General features: G+C 38.5%; 1 protein-coding gene across 2 annotated transcripts in view; it reads left to right on the forward strand.

The window, feature by feature from the left end:
- Positions 1 to 16,407, forward strand: part of sema4c (sema domain, immunoglobulin domain (Ig), transmembrane domain (TM) and short cytoplasmic domain, (semaphorin) 4C) — an 88,332-nt gene that overhangs the window by 51,486 nt on the left and 20,439 nt on the right. For both annotated transcript variants that reach the window (XR_008642908.2, XM_055198535.2), the window contains exons 3-8: positions 12,494 to 12,648; positions 12,906 to 12,968; positions 13,071 to 13,169; positions 13,470 to 13,566; positions 13,946 to 14,065; positions 16,154 to 16,305. Coding sequence is in view for 1 of the 2 variants with exons in the window: in XM_055198535.2 (XP_055054510.2) it covers positions 12,494 to 12,648; positions 12,906 to 12,968; positions 13,071 to 13,169; positions 13,470 to 13,566; positions 13,946 to 14,065; positions 16,154 to 16,305 (686 nt within the window). In the remaining variant the exon portion in view is untranslated. The remainder of the gene's footprint in view (positions 1 to 12,493; positions 12,649 to 12,905; positions 12,969 to 13,070; positions 13,170 to 13,469; positions 13,567 to 13,945; positions 14,066 to 16,153; positions 16,306 to 16,407) is intronic.

Raw genomic sequence — 16,407 nt, forward strand, 5'->3', positions numbered from 1 at the left:
ACATCGGACTAGTGGTTTTTGGATATTTTACTGCAAATATCTTACAAATTGTACCTTTAACTGTGTTTATAAGTCAGAATGCATGAAATAGCATTACCCCCTAACAGTGCAAAAGGTTGTGGGTTCGATCCCCAGGGACTTCCAGTAATGCACTGAAAGTCACTTTGGATAAAAGCGTCCGACAAATGCATGCATGCAAATGTAAGGTAACTGGAAAAACGTCAACACAGCAAAAAAAAAAAATACTGAGCACATTTAAATTCATATAAAATAGATACAGCAGTGGCCGTAAGTAATGTCCAACTTTAAACAATTGACATCTTTGCTCTTTATTTAAATAGTTTATTAAATATGCATTAAACATTTTCTGTGCATGTTGCATTGGTGTGTTTGGAGTATAAACTTTGAGAATTTAAAGAGGCTTTGCCAAAAATTATATTACTGTATGTGCAAAAGAGGATCAATAAATATTTTTCTATACATTTAATAAAAAACAGATTCCCTAACCCCTAATATGCTGTGCCAAGTCTTTTTGACAAATTATTTTGTCTAACAAATACCACATACATAGTGTTTTGTTCATTGTACCATGCATCTCATATTTTGATGGTTTAATCTAACCTGAAAGTGCATTAAAAGCAAACATTGTACAAATCCTCCTCCCAAACATCACTTTTGGCCATTACCGTAGATAGAGAGAGACTTGCGGTGCATTGCAACATATAGATTTATCAGTGTGTGTGCTCCCTGGGGTTCGAACCCAAAACCTTTTGCACCCCTAACACAATGTTCTACCGAAATAAGTGATGTGGAAAAAAGTGCAGTGGGTGTTAAACTACTGTTTCAGGTCATGTGTGGCTTCGTATGGGTCCTACTTACACAAACAGTATTACTGTGCACCACACATGCTTTTGGGCGAGGATGAAAGACGGAAAAACAGGCAAAGCGTTGGTGTGCGCTTTAATGTTGATGTGTGTGAGTACAGAGTGCTTAGACTGGCAGTCTGAGGGATTTAGAGCTCCAGTCGTGTTCAACTGTGTGTGTGTGTTGGAGGTGGGGAGTTGGATCGCAGCAGAGATAATATTTACCCACTACTTTCCACACCCCCGCCCCCCCAAGACTCCGCCTACGCAATTACCCCCGACTTAAAGGCGCTAGGGACTCACCAAACGCAAACACGTGTCTCTCTGTCTTCCTCGAAATTAAGTGTCTTTTTGTTTCCATTCTGTCTCTCCATATATCATCAAAGAGCCACGAGTTAAGTTGCGGCGACCGTTAAACCGTTGTTTTCACGCTTGTAGTGGGCCGCCCCACCGCTCTCCCTGTGGCCCACTAAAAACAGCTTTAAGAGTTCAAAGTTGTGTCAGTGGCCCCGCCCTTTCTGCGCCCCACCCCGTAACTTTCCACAGCCTGCAGAGGACTGAGTGCACTAGCAAAGCATCACAACGTGGCCAGAGAAAGAGAGACCGAAAGCAAATCTTACGGAAAATTAAAGGCAAATCAAACACCCGCTGACTTAGAGGAATAGCATGAACGCGCAACGTCCAGCACTGAGGATGGCAAAGCAACAGAGAGACGGAAAGAGAGAAAGACTGCCTGACCAGCAAATCTCTCTACCCTCCAATTACTATAATGATGGCCTCCATTGCAAAAGACGGGCCAAGTGAATGTGTGTGTATGTTTATGTAAGGTTTTCTATCGCCTATATCAGTGCAGAACCCCTCCCCAAACACAGATAACACACACTGGGATATAAACAGACTATCTGTCTGATTTATACCCAAAAGCAGACGTCCTCTCCTGTGTAGGTCTCGTCGTCCGTAAAACTGTGTTTCTTTCTCATTCAATAAATCTGTCTCCCGTACCCTTTGTAGACCTGTACGTTCCTTTTTTGTTAAAGGGGATGTGAAAAAAAGTCTTTCTATTTTTTGTGCGCCTGCTACCTTTGTGCAAAGGTCACGCTCGGTACAAGCTGTGAGCTCAATTCTCGACGCGGCCTCGACTGCATACGTTGTCCTAATTTCAACAATCTTTCACACATCTCTCCCTTCTATAGTCACTCTGTCTTTTCCACTTTTTCCTCTCGTTTTTCACCTCGCTCTTTTATGCCAATACCACTTCAGTCATTTTCACAGTAAGTTCACCTCGTGTGCTCTTTATGCAGGTCCCTCATTTACTCTCCATAGGAGCCCAGAGGCAGATAGATGTTGCTCTGTCATAGCTTAGGAGGCTTAAAGTCAGTCTGGAAATACATTTTTTCATATTTACATTCTAAAGGGACAGTTCAACTAAATCGTTTACTTGACATTCATTTTGCATTATGCATTTGGCAGATGCTTCTATCCACAGCAACGTACAGGGGCATGCAAGCTATATATTATCAGTATTTGTGTCAAACTTGTGACCTTTGCAGTGCTATATAGACACAGGAATAAAAGTTAACCTTACATTGTTGCAAACCCATTTAACTTTTAAGTGAGTTTCTCTTCTTTACAATGAAAGTGGTTTTAGGCCACTTGATCGCCTAAAACTAAAATGCAATACAATTGAAATACTGTAATGGCTTTTATTGACATTTGACAGCTTTGTCTGAAAACAGATTGAACTTTCATTATCCACTGATATGATTGACAGCCGTGGTCAGCAGGCCCAGCTCCACAGGGGGGCCAGGGTCGGCCTGGCCCACCCAATCAGAGGCTTGGCCCATCCTGGCCTCACACCACATAACAGCCAAAAATCTGTAATGTTATACTATATTAACAGACTTGAGAATAATTCTTAAGAAAAACAGAATTTTAGATAAAATGTTTAGTTTGTAAGAAGTTTGTTTTAGTTGATGTAAATAGTTATTTTAAAAGAATTGCCCCTTTTTATCAAATCTAAAGTTACTTAATTGATACAAGACATGTTAAGGGGTCAAAAAATATTACAAATGCAAAAAGAAAGAATGTAAAAATAAACATGTTAACCATTTTATATATATATATATATATATATATATATATATATATATATATATATATATATATATATATATATATATATATATATATATATATATATAAAACTTACAAAGATTAAAAGTGCATGCATTGAAAAATATAGGTATGTATTAATTCATCTACGTTGATGTAAAAACATAGTAAAATATTGAAAACTTTAAAAGACATGATGTTGAGTAAATGAATATAGACAGAGTTAATAATAATACATTAGTATGCATTATTTAAAAGAATGGCATGTTTGTTTTTGCAATATCACCAAATATAATAACTGTCATGGTTGAAAAAGTAGTACACAACACCCCAAACTGATTTCAATAATCGTTCGTCATCTTTAAAACATTGGATTGCGATGACATTTTGGTTATAGTTGTAGACAAAGTAGCCTCTTGCTTAATTTTTTTGGGCTGTATGTTATGATCCAGGTTATTGGGGTGTGCAAGAATGAAATGAAAGCGCTTGCTCGCCTTAGCTAAAGTTGAAACGCAACGTCACTGTCATTTCTACAAGCTGCTTTTTGAAGAATGACTTTCGTGCCGAATCTTGGCAAGAAGACATGACTGCCTTTCATGAACCTTTGTGAAATTAAGTTGTCAGCTTCCGAGAAGCATTTTCTTTTTAAGTTTTAACTTTTGTTCTGGTGTTTTTACTTCTTGATACTTTGTAGCTTGACACATTGTATTAAAACTTCCCACTACTCGTGACAAAAATAGGTGTGCATGCTTTTTAAGATAATTATGGTGATTTACAGGAAAGCAAAAAGGCTGCAGGCCCATAAAGTCTGTATGAAGTCACTTCAGAGGATTTCTAAATGTTAAAAATGTATTGCTAAAACACTACAAATAATGTTAACCATGTAGGACTAAATTGTGAGGTTAAGAAGTTTTGCACCATTTTTGAGTTTTTGGGGCATGCCTAGACACTTTAATAACTAGAGTGCATTAGCATCAGCAGTCATTACCGTTAGATACTACAGCCCACAGTTTGCTAGCTGTATATAACTGCATATTACCTAGTTGCGATAATTTACAAAACAGCTCTCTTTAGAAGGTGAAGTGGTGGATTAATTTTGTAAAGAGCTATCTTGATGGAAAGCTGATGGAGAGATTGAACATCCATTCAGGTTGTAAATTCATCCCTGTTTGGATCCTAAGGAATGAATGGGGCTAGGCTAAATTCTAACACATTCACCACGCGCTGTACAAAGATTAAGTGCACGCATTGAAAAAAGATAGGGATGTATTAATTTGTCTAAGTTGAGGTAAAAACATAGTAAACATTGAAAAACGGTGGTGTTTTCCTTTAATAACACATTTTACTATATGTGACAAACTCAGAACACATATTTAATACTGCATTACACTTGAAGAAAATGAATCGTGGTTTATTATTGCATATGTATAGTAACCAAGTTTTTTGCCGAATTGATTACTATTTGTATTAAAGGTGCAGTGTACATTTTTGCGGCATCTAGTGGTGAGGTTGCGAATTGCAACCAACGGCTCAGTCCACTGCTCACCCCTCGCTTTTGAAATGCAACGAGAAGCTATGGTAGCCGCCACCGGAAAAACATGTCATCAACGGAGACAACTTAATAAAAAAAGTTTGTCCGTTAAGGGCTTCTGTAGAAACATGGCGGCACAAAATGGCAACTTCCACGTAAGGGGACCCTCTGTGTATGTAGATAAAAACGTCTCATTCTAAGGTAACGGTTCATTATAAAAAGGTCTTTATACACCCCTGATAATATAGTTTTCTGTAGTATTTAGCATTTCTGTCAAGAGATCCTTTTAAAAAGTGCACACTACACCTTTAACATACAGATATTATAGTTATACTGTAGTAAAACCATGGTTCTTTACTGCCATACAGTGAGTCTAGTGAGTGCCTTATGTTTTGAATTCCTTGTATTTTTGTAACAGGGCTTGTAATATTGCATAAGACATTGCTGATAAAACACATACTCCACCACTGCTGACAAACTGTTCGAAAAAAGACTACTAAAGAGCGATGTAGAAGCTTTGGAGACAAATGTGCCCATGTAGCTTAACTGGCAGAGCATTGCGTTAGCTGCACAAAAAAAATCCCGGGTTTGGTTCCCAGGGAACACACACATACTGATAAAATGTGTAGCTTGAATGCACTTTATGTCGCTTTGGATAAAAGGGTCTGCCAAATACATAAATGTAAAATGTTAGACACATGTTTTGGTTTTCTTTTTTGTGGTCAGGAACTTGAACTTTTTTACATTTGCTATCCATTTAATCTCGTTGCTTTATAAGATAATTTAGATATTAAATTATTGCACCCCCCTCTCTCTCTCTCTCTCTCTCTCTATCTCTCTCTCTCTTTGACTTTTTCTCCTCTTGTTGAGGTAATCTACTCTTACCATTTCCTGGCTGAGCTGCGTTCTCCTCCCTTCCCAATGCATTGCTGCACCACTCCTTCATCTAAACTACTGCAATTACAGTACTTCCCTTCTCCCCCGTCACTCGCCCACTCTCTCACGCTCTGTGTGTGTCTCCCCAAACACAGCACCTGCTTGTTTCTTCATGTATTTTTCTCTTCTTCATCTTTAATTCTGCCTGTGCGTGTCATCTCCTCTCTGGATCTTTGTCCCAGCGATCATGGGTGTGTTTTTATACCCTGTATGTTCGTGCACGCACACGCTCACTCGCTCATCCATTCTCTTTGTAATTAGCGTGTGCATTCGTTCTCTGTGTTTCCAACTCATTTTTTTTATATCCATGTCGTTGCTTCAAAGGACTTAAAATAGGTTTTTAATAGCAGAGTGTGTGTTTGGAGTGCTGCGGTTATGAGCTATAAGCAGAGTAAGACTGTATTTATAGTAAAGCTGCTTTGTAAGGAACATCAGAGAGAAACACAACAGCCTTGAAACAAACCTGTTTCAGCTCTGTGGCTCGATTCTTTCAACCGGCGCTCACTCATCCATCCATCGCCTTCTCAGTCAACCCAGCGCAGCGCTTATACATAGAGTTCACCTTTGTTCCCATTAGATTGCTCACATCTGGAAGTGATATCTATTTTTAGCTGGTCTTTTTTCGACCACACGCTCCCTCTTCTCCCTTATTTTGGCGTGCTCCTTGTTGTACTTCAGCTCTGAATTGATTCTTAACTTGCGTTCGTTTTTAAAGTACTCGTGGTGTTCAGTACACTTTGGCAGTATATCGTTTACCCAGAACACTTTAGTAAAGTGGTGAATCGGTCTTTCTTTATTGTTGTGCTAAGATGTGGAACTTTATCCAAGAAAACTTAAAGCTCTTGATTCATTTATCATTGTTAAGAGGATCTCAAGGCACAGTTGTTTGCTAAGGGTTGCATTTTATATCTTTATTTCAATATTTTTATGTATTGCATTATTTGTTGGTTTCTTTCAGTACTGAGAACAGAATAGTTTAAAGGGGACATATCATGAAAATCTGAAGTGCTATAATTGGGTCCCCAGTGCTTGTATCAACCTAGAAATTGTGAAAAAGAGCAACCCGGTAACTTAGTTTTGGTAAATCATTCTCTGCAAGTATGTGAAAAAATAGGTCATTGAAATTTGGCTCCCCTTGTGATGTCAGAAGGGGATAATACCACCCCTTAATCTGTACTATCCAACCACGCACTGTCATTTAGTGCAGAGATCAATTCATTTGCATTTAAAAGGACACACCCAAAAACGGCACATTTTTGCTCACACCTACAACGTGGCATTTTCAACATGCTATAATAAATGATCTAAATGATATTTTAAGCTAGAACTTCACATACGTACTCTGGGGACACCAAAGAATTATTTGACATCTTAAAAAAATCTTGTGAAATGTCCCATTTAAGAACTATTTTGGCTGTATGGTTCCATAAAGAACATTTAAAAGAACCTTTCTTTTTTATAAAAGATACATTGTTGTGACAAAATGGATCTGTAGACAAGGGGTTTTCAAACTGAGGTCTAGGGAGCCTTAAGTTTGTAAACAATTCAGTGTCTTATTACAGGCTTTTTCAAACATTTTTATGGCATGGACCCCCACATATGATGAACCTTTTTTTAAGAGGCACTTTCCTAAATATATATCCATATTTTGTATAAAGAAACATTTAGACTGTGCTAGCTAAATAAGTTTTGTGATACTATAAAGACAGCAAATTGTTTACAGACTTACATAATTGGCTACACACCAGACCAGGGGTCTCCAGCCTTCTTGTGAGCTACCACAATGGATAAAACGATCTGGAAGGCTTGTTTTTATATAATCTTAAAGTCTTCAACTTTTTTTAGTCCAAGGACCCCTTATTTTAAAGAGAGGAGAACCATGGACATCATGTACAGGGGCATTATCAAATAATTGAGACTGGATTTACATACTTTATGATGGTTATGTAACAAATATATTAAAATTTGCATTTTTGTGTATAAACAGATACAAAATATTACATGACATTTTAAATTTACTGAATAGATTTTAATTGGGAAACCTTCTTTTTATTTAGTTTTATATTATTTTATATGGGAACCTTAATTTCATCATTTTATAATTTCTATTACAAGACTATTAATGCATTTTTGTTTAATACCTAATTACATTTTTCAAATAAATAAATAAATAAAATAAGAATATTTGGAGGACCCCCAGTCATACCACCATGGACCCCCCGTTGAAAATCCAAGTATTTTTTTACTTGTTGATTTTATTTGATTTTACTTGTTGATATGATTTATCATTGTTTAAAATGTCAATATGCATAATAGAAGCCAAGCTGATATAAAAAGTTATCTCGTCAATTAAGAGAAAACATTTGCATGAAAAAAATGTGTTCCTGAAAAGTTTTTATGGTTATCTGTAATACCGCAATGGCGGTATAGATGGCGCACTTACCCAGTTTATTAAAAAAAACTGAAAATTGTTTATTAATTTTACACTCCATGTATGTTTTGATAATCATTTTGAATCTGATCTCTAACAAAATTCCTTCAGAAAAAATGCTATTATTTCAGCTTTTTGCTAAAAAAATACCCATAAGAGTTTTTAAGCAGAAAAAAATAGAGAGAGGATGAAACTTTTTCCTGTTTTGTTTGTTTGAAAGCAGAGGGTCTGTTCTTTCATTTGATATATTTGTATGTTTATATATTTTTAGATGAAAAATTTTCTGGAAGGCATTTTGTGAAACTTTTGTGAAAATTAGAAAAAATGCTGGCGGGCAACTTTTCAAAAAAAATGGCGGGGATATAAGTTAAAATTGAGGCTATTAATAGAACGTGCTTTGCCCACGTGCACCACGTTGGAGACCCCTGCACTAGACTTCTACAGTTTTGTTTTGTTTGGGGTTTTTTTTACATTTTCTGGGGACCCCTTGTAAGCATTTGGGGGGTCCCTGGACCACAGTTTGAAACCCCTGTCTTATTATAATATCACAATTACTATTTATCTAACACAGTTTAAATGTTTCTTCATATAAAATTAAGGTTCATTGTATGTGGGGTCCCTGCCATCATAAAATGTATACACCTCTACTTTAGACTAAATCTTTAAGAAACCAAAAATAGTTTTTCTATGCCATTGCTGCAAATAACTTTTTGTAGCATCTTCATTTTTAAGATTGTAACACAACAACCTATGTATTTTGAATGCAATCCCTATACACTCTCAGAAAAGGTACATAAGCTGGGCAGAACCCTTTCAAAAAGTGTATACCAACACTCTAAAAACAAACGGTGCTAAATAGCACTGAAAGTGTTTCTTGGCTCGTAATCATAGAGGAACCATTTTTAGTGCTATATAGCAACTATGAAGAACCATAGATGCTGGTCTTCACTAGTTTAACCAGCAGAACATCTTTGGTCAACCAGCATCACCAGAAAACCATGCCGGTCAACCAGCTTTGCTGAAATGCAAACCAGCATAAACCAGCTCTGACCAGCATGAGACACTATCACTGCTAACTACACACCACATATAAGCAACAACCACCACAGGGTACCGTTTTCCCAACGCTGCCACCTTCTGGTCGGGTTTAGTCAATGCATCCCACTGTGCTCTCCAAATAATTATTTGACGTGACACTCTCAACTCAGCTCCACGCAAAGATCACCGAACTCTCTGAATGCAAAGAGGCATTTGAGTCATTATGCAGGTATTTAGAAGTGCGAGCATGTGTGTGCATCTGCGTGTTCCCTGTCACATCTCCCTGGCTGTTTGCAACCCAGCAGATGTTCTTCAACCCCCCTGCGGGGCATCTGTTTCCCCTCTCCTCTTTGCTCATCCAGCCATCTTAGACTCTAACAAGCTGGCATTCTCCAGCTAATAACCACACACTCTCTCGACTTCTCTATTGCCAGAACCCTTGCCACTCACAGCATCTCTTCAGGATGTATGCTCTCTCATCTTGTCTTGGAGGACTTGCTTGTAACCCTCTCTCTCCACTTTAAATCCATCTGCTACGGTTGCAATAAATCAGATGAGGGAAAAGTGTGTCCTTGTGTTTTCTGGGGTCTCCTCGAGGTGTAAAGCTTTGCATTACCAAAACAAAAGTCATGGATTTGATCCATATGCTTTGATGCTACTAATCATTAGATTATGAGACTTTAGCTTGGCTTTCGCAGACAGGGTCACATGCTTTTATTATTAGCACGACTGCTTTATGTAGCAAATGCTGGGTCGTTTTCTTTTTTTATACTTCATGCAATTCCAGCATCTATGGCAATGGCTATATTCATAGCAAGAACCGGTTAATCCATACACAAGTTGATCCACACAAGCTAATCCATACACCGGTTAGGGGAGGAGCAATTTGGTATCTCCAATTTGGTAACTTTGGTAACAAATTGGTTTTTGGCGTGTGGAAGAAAAACCTTCTCAGGTCCATAGAAATGTGCCTGACCCAAAATGAGCAGAATCATTTTTTGAAGCAATTTTTTTTAACCCGACTGGACCCAAATGTAAATGGAACAGACATGTGTGCAGTCTGCATTCCTGCACGCACCAGTCAGACAGAAAGCAACCCGGTGGCCTCGCATCCAATTAGGCCCGCTGCTTTTTTTCCATCTCTTTTACCTGATGATGACACCAAGGTAATCACTAAAATGTGCATTCAAAATTGCACATGATGTCGCAAGTGCTCGGACTCGATGCACACACGTGAGATAGTTCAGATCTTCTCGGATCCATTTGACAAAAACACCCGAGTTAAATTACCCGTGGACACTAATATAATACCTGACCCGTGTCCAAGGCACATGTGAAACTTTTAGACATGAAGACCTTTAAACCGGAGTACTCAGAGTAAACATACATGGAGAACATGCAAACTCTACACAGAAAGGACACCTGATCTCCAAATCCTCTAACTTGCATGTTTTTGGCCTGTGTGAGGAAACCAGAGTAGAGGTCTTCTCAGGTGGGTCTTTCTCAAGACCCGACACGACACAAACCCGAGAAAATTAGACTCAAGTCTGACCGAGTGGCAATTTTTTTACCCGACTGGACACAAATGTAAATGGCACTGACATGTGTGCAGTCTGCAGCCCCGCACGCACCAGTCAGACAGAAAGAAACCCCAGTGGCCTCGCATCCAATTTGGCCCGCTGCTCCATTTATTTTCCTTTTTTATCTGACAACGACACCAAGGTAACCGCTAAAATGTGCATTCAAAATTGCACATGATGTCGCAAGCACTCGGACTTGGTGCACACACATGAGAGAGTTCAGATCTTCTCGGATCCATTTGACAAAAACACATTCATTTTAAATTACCTGAAGCCACTAATATAATACCCGACCCGTGTCCAAGGCACATGTGAAACTTTTAGACATGAAGACCTCTAAACCGGAGTACTCAAAGTAAACCCATGCTGACACAGGGAGAACATGGAAACTCCATACAGAAAGGACACCTGATCTCCAAATCATCTAACTTGCATGTTTTTGGCTTGTGGGAGGAAACCAGAGTAGAGGTCTTCTCTGGTCCAAAGAAATGTACCTGACCCAAATGACCTGAATCACTATTTTATGAGAACATGACTTGCATAAATATTTTTTTTTGTTTAAAGAAAAACCCGGCCTGAGACAAACAAAGAAAATGAGACCTGAGTTTGACCGAGTGGCAATTTTTTTGTACCCGACTGCACCCAAATGTAAATGGCACTGACATGCCAGTGTCCTCGCATCCAATTTGTCCCACTGCTCGATTTATTTTCCTTTTTTATCTGACAACGACACCAAGGTAACCGCTAAAATGTGCATTCAAAATTGCACATGATGTCACAAGCGCTTGGACTCGATGCACACACGTGGGATAGTTCAGGTCCATTTGACAAAAACACATTCATTTTAAATTACCCAAGGTCACAAATATTATACCCAACCCGTGTCCAAGGCACACATAAAACTTTTAGACCCAAACCCACTCGGTTCTCGAAAACGAAGTGGACCCATAAAGACCTCAAAACCGGAATGCTGACAAGGACAGAAAGGACACCTGATCTCCAAATCATCTAACTTGCATGTTTTTGGCCTGTGTGAGGAAACCAAAGTACCTGGACTAAACCCACACTGACTCAGGGAGAACATGCAAACTCCACACAGAAAAGCCACCTGACCTAGCCAGGGCTCAAACCAGGGACCTTCTTGCTGTGAGGCAACAGTGCTACCCACTAAGACACTGTGCCGCCCCATTGGGTTGTTTTAACTCATGGTGTATGCACATTTTCTTGGTTAGTCCACATTTTACACAACCATTGGTTGAAAACATTCCTTTTTTTTAAAAGGGGCATTTCAAGACTTTTTTAATATTTCAAATAAAACTTTGGTGTCCTCAAAGTACATATGTGAAGTTGTAGCTCAGAATACCTTATAGACCATTTATTATAGCATGTTAAAATTGCCACTTTGTTGGTGTAAGCAAAAATGTGGCGTTTTTGGGTGTGTCCTTTAACATGCAAATGAGCTGATCTCTGTACTAAATGGCAGTGGCGTGGTTGGATAGGGCAGATTAAGGGGCGGTATTATCCCCTTCTGACATCACAAATTTCAATGAGCTATTTTTTCATATGCTTGCAAAGAACGGTTTCCCAAAGCTAAGTTACTGGGTTGATCTTTGTCACAATTTCTATGTTGATAGAAGCACTGGGGACTCAATTATAGCACTTAAGCATGGAAAAAATTGATTTTCATGATACGTCTACTTTAAAGTACGGTAAGCAGCTTGGATATTCTGGTCCACCAGCACCAATCCAGCATTATTTAGCGCAAGCCGGTCCGCATAGAAAATTCATATTTCCCCTAAATTCATATTTTTAGCACACCGCCAGCCAGTTTAAACAAAGGTTATGAGTTCGGTGGGAATTCATGCTTGTCTAAGTTGGCCTTTTCAGCTGGGATATTGGTCAAAATGATAAATGTGTGATTTTCAAGGCTCAGGATTCATATTGGATTATATCTAATAAATATCTGCATCACCTCTCTCTCTCTCTCTCTCTCTCTCTTCAGATGCGCACGACAGCATGGCGAGGTTTCGTGCCGTCGGGGTCTGGAACTACACCATGTTGACCCTGGCCGAACATGAGTCGGTCTTGTACGTTGGAGCCAGAGAGCACATCTTCGCCCTGGACCTCAATAACATCAGCCACCAACGCCGACCACAGGTACCGACTTCTTGTTGCACAATTTTTCACTTTGCAGCACCCAATAAACATTAATCCTCGAATCACCAACCAAAGATCGCATTAGCATTTATCATTCAAAAATATCAACGTTCACAAATGACTCACTCTTTCAAAGCCATTTGAAGCAAATTGCCGGTTGTGGCAGTCAATAGAGAGCACACATTTTCCATGCAAAGTGCTGTTTTCTCTCGAAAGTCACGTCTTTTTGTCTCTCTCTCTCTCTCTCTCTCTTTTAGATTGAGTGGTCCGCTCCTACAGAAAAGAAACGAGAGTGTGCGGCGAAGGGGAAGAATAACCAGGTATTGGTTGATGTCACATCCTTTATGTTTTAACAGCTTTGCTTTGCACGAAATGCATTCGCTCTCCCTCTCACATTTTCTCTTTGTGTCGCTCTATCGCAGACTGAGTGCTTCAACTACATTCGCTTCCTGCAGAGCTACAACCGAACTCACCTGTACACCTGCGGGACGTACGCCTTCCAACCCAAATGCACTTACATCGTGAGTGTCCAATCTGATCTCTGTATGATACCGTGATGAATCTGTCACGATAAAGTGATAAGACGTAGAAATGTTTGTTGTCTGTGTATCTCCTCTGGTGGCTTTTAATGTGAAATATAGCGAATGTAAATGAGGTTGTGTTATCACGCATTGAGGGCCATTGCGGTAAAGCAGCATGAGATGGTAAAAGATAACGTTTTTATGATGGTTTAGCTGAAACTTATGGCTGAAGGCTCTGTGTGGAGGTCAGGTCACGCCTGTGCATTCAAATCGGACTGCTTGTGTTTCATGTGTTGACAGAATGCAGATCACTTTACTCTTGATAGTGCCGCCCTGGAGGACGGAAAGGGAAAGTGCCCTTACGACCCTGCCAAAGGTCATACAGGCCTCATTGTAGGTAAGTGATATATGCGAACGTCTTTTTTGGAATATGCACCATATCTTTCAAAACCTCAACTATTATTGATGTTGTATGTGTATCTGTGCGAAAATCTTTAGCACTCCTGCTGTTTGGTGACCCTTATTTTCACCCTCCACTATCCAAAATCCCCCTGCATATAATCTTAGCACTATCCTAGTATGATTGCAGACAGTGCATAGTCATTTTTTGCGCCCGTGGGTGTCCTCTAGATGAGGATGTTCTGTCTGTAGACGCAGATATATTTCCTCTCTTCCCCTTCTCCTTGTGGGACACAACGAGTCCCTTTTTAATTTCTCATAAGCGAGGGGTCGTAGACAGGTGTTCCTGATCTAAACATACTTCTCCTCTGTTATAGACAAGGAGTTGTACTCCGCTACCCTCAATAACTTCCTGGGCACAGAGCCCGTAATCCTGAGGAACCTCGGACAACAGCATTACAGCATGAAAAGTGAATATCTTCCTGCTTGGCTCAACGGTAAGTCCACAAATATAGCTCTTACCTGCTAAATAACCAGCGTATGTTACGCAATAGAAAGCATGTGTCTCCACAAGAACTCTTAACTCTTTCTCCGCCAGCGTTTTTAAAAAAAGTTGCCAGCCAGTGGCAATATATCAAATGAAAGAACCGACCTTGCGAGAAAAAAAAAACATTTTATCCTATCTTTATATGTTCTCTTTTTATCACCTCTCAAATATGGGTAGTTTTTTTTAATTAAATACTACATTTTGAACAAAAAGAGATAATTGCATTTTTGTAAAGGACTTTTATTAGAGATCAGAATTAGTGCGATGATCAAAACATACACAACGTTTTCACTGTTTTTAAAACCATGAATGCTTGACTGTGCATTCTTACCAGAAGCGAATAAATCACACTATTCACAAGTATTTGGACGATTGAACAATTTTCTGTGAACTCAATTCATTTGCGCGTAAAATTTGCCGGCTTTAGCTAGCTTGTAGTCTCAATATGTATATACAGTATAAAGCTCAAATTGAGTAAAGGGCGTTTTTTTTTGAACGCACCATTAGTGTTTTACAAGTTAGGTAAGAGTTAAATGGCGGGGAAGAGTTAAAGGAACAGTACACCCAAATATGAAAATCCACTCATAATTTATTCAGCCTTGTGCCATCGTAGATGTATATGTTTGTTTTTTAAGCAAACAAATAATTGTATTTGGGCTGTCAAACGATTAATCTTGATTAATCGCATATAAAATAAAAGTTTGTGTTTGTATAAAATATTTGTGTGTGTACTATGTGTAATTATATATACATAATAATTACAAAAAAAGAATATATAAAAGAAATGTAAATATTATATAAAAGAAATTAAAATATTTTTAAAAAATAATAATTTTTCACGAGTTATTTAATCACGATTAATTGGTTGACAGCCCTAAATTTTATATAAAAATCGTATGTTATGTACTGTATGTTCTTATATGTGGCTTAACATGGCGAAGCTTCATGAATCACATTAATTTATCATTAAAGGATTAGTCCATTTTCTTTAAAAAAATCCAGATAACTTACTCACCACCATGTCATCCAAAATGTTGAAGTCTTTTTATGTTCAGTCGAGAAGAAATTATGTTTTTTGTGGAAAACATTTCAGGATTTTTCTAATTTTAATGGACACCAACACATCACAGTTTTAATGCAGTTTAAAATTGCAGTTTCAAAGGACTCTAAACGATCCCAACCGAGGCATAAGGGTCTTATCTAGCGAAACCATTGTCATTTTTGGCAAGAAAATATAAAAAATACCTCACGTAATACGTCATCACGTCAAGAGGTCACGGATGACGTATGCGAAACTACGTTCCAGTGTTTACAAGTGTGGAGATAAAAGTACCGCTTTAACGTTGTTATATGTTGAATGATACTAATGTCATGTGTAATGTTTGTGTCAGATTATTGTGTAAAATGGTCCGCAAATGTGCGTTTCATATATGTAACACGTGACCTTTCGACGTCATTATGCAATTACGTGAGGTCGCGCTGGCTCGTATCACAGCCGAAGGAAGAAGAGAAGTTGTGGTTTAAAAGTGCATATTTTTTATGTTTCTTGCAAAAAATGACAATGGTTTCGCTAGATAAGACTCTTAAGCCTCGTTTGAGATCGTTTAGAGTCCTTTGAAACTGCAATTTTAAACTGCATTAAAACTGTTAAGTGTTGGGGTCCATTAAAGTCCATTAAAATGAGAAAAATCCTGGAATGTTTTCCTCAAAAAACATAATTTCTTCTCGACTCAACAAAGAAAGACATCAACATTTTAGATGACATGGTGGTGAGTAAATTATCTGGATTTTTTTAAAGAAAATGGACTAATCCTTTAAAGTAATCCAAATGAGCTTCACCAGCACTAACACCTTATCAATCCGATTACACTGATGTTTTAGCAGGTTTTATCTGAAATGAGCTCAGTAAACATTCTTCAACAACCTGTTGATATTTAAAATGTTTCATTGTTACATCAAAAGCATGACTGATTTTTATCTGGTCTGATTCTGACTTGCTGTTTTCTCTTTACACCTTTCTTCTTGTTGTCTGTCACAGAGCCAAACTTTGTAGGTTCAGCGTTGGTCCGGGAGAGCCGTAACAGTAAAGATGGAGATGACGATAAGATCTATTTCTTCTTCAGCGAGAGAGCGGTGGAGCTTGATTGTGACAGCGATCTGACCGTGGCACGGGTGGCACGCGTGTGTAAGGTGAGAACGAAAAGCACCAAACCACTAATAAACCACACGATGATGTCAGACTGTTTAATTCTCATTAGTTGTTGTTTATTTAAAAATGGCCTGGATTTTCAT

The sequence above is a fragment of the Misgurnus anguillicaudatus genome, chromosome 22 (genome assembly GCF_027580225.2).
Source record: "Misgurnus anguillicaudatus chromosome 22, ASM2758022v2, whole genome shotgun sequence".
NCBI classification, from domain to species: Eukaryota; Metazoa; Chordata; class Actinopteri; order Cypriniformes; family Cobitidae; genus Misgurnus; species Misgurnus anguillicaudatus.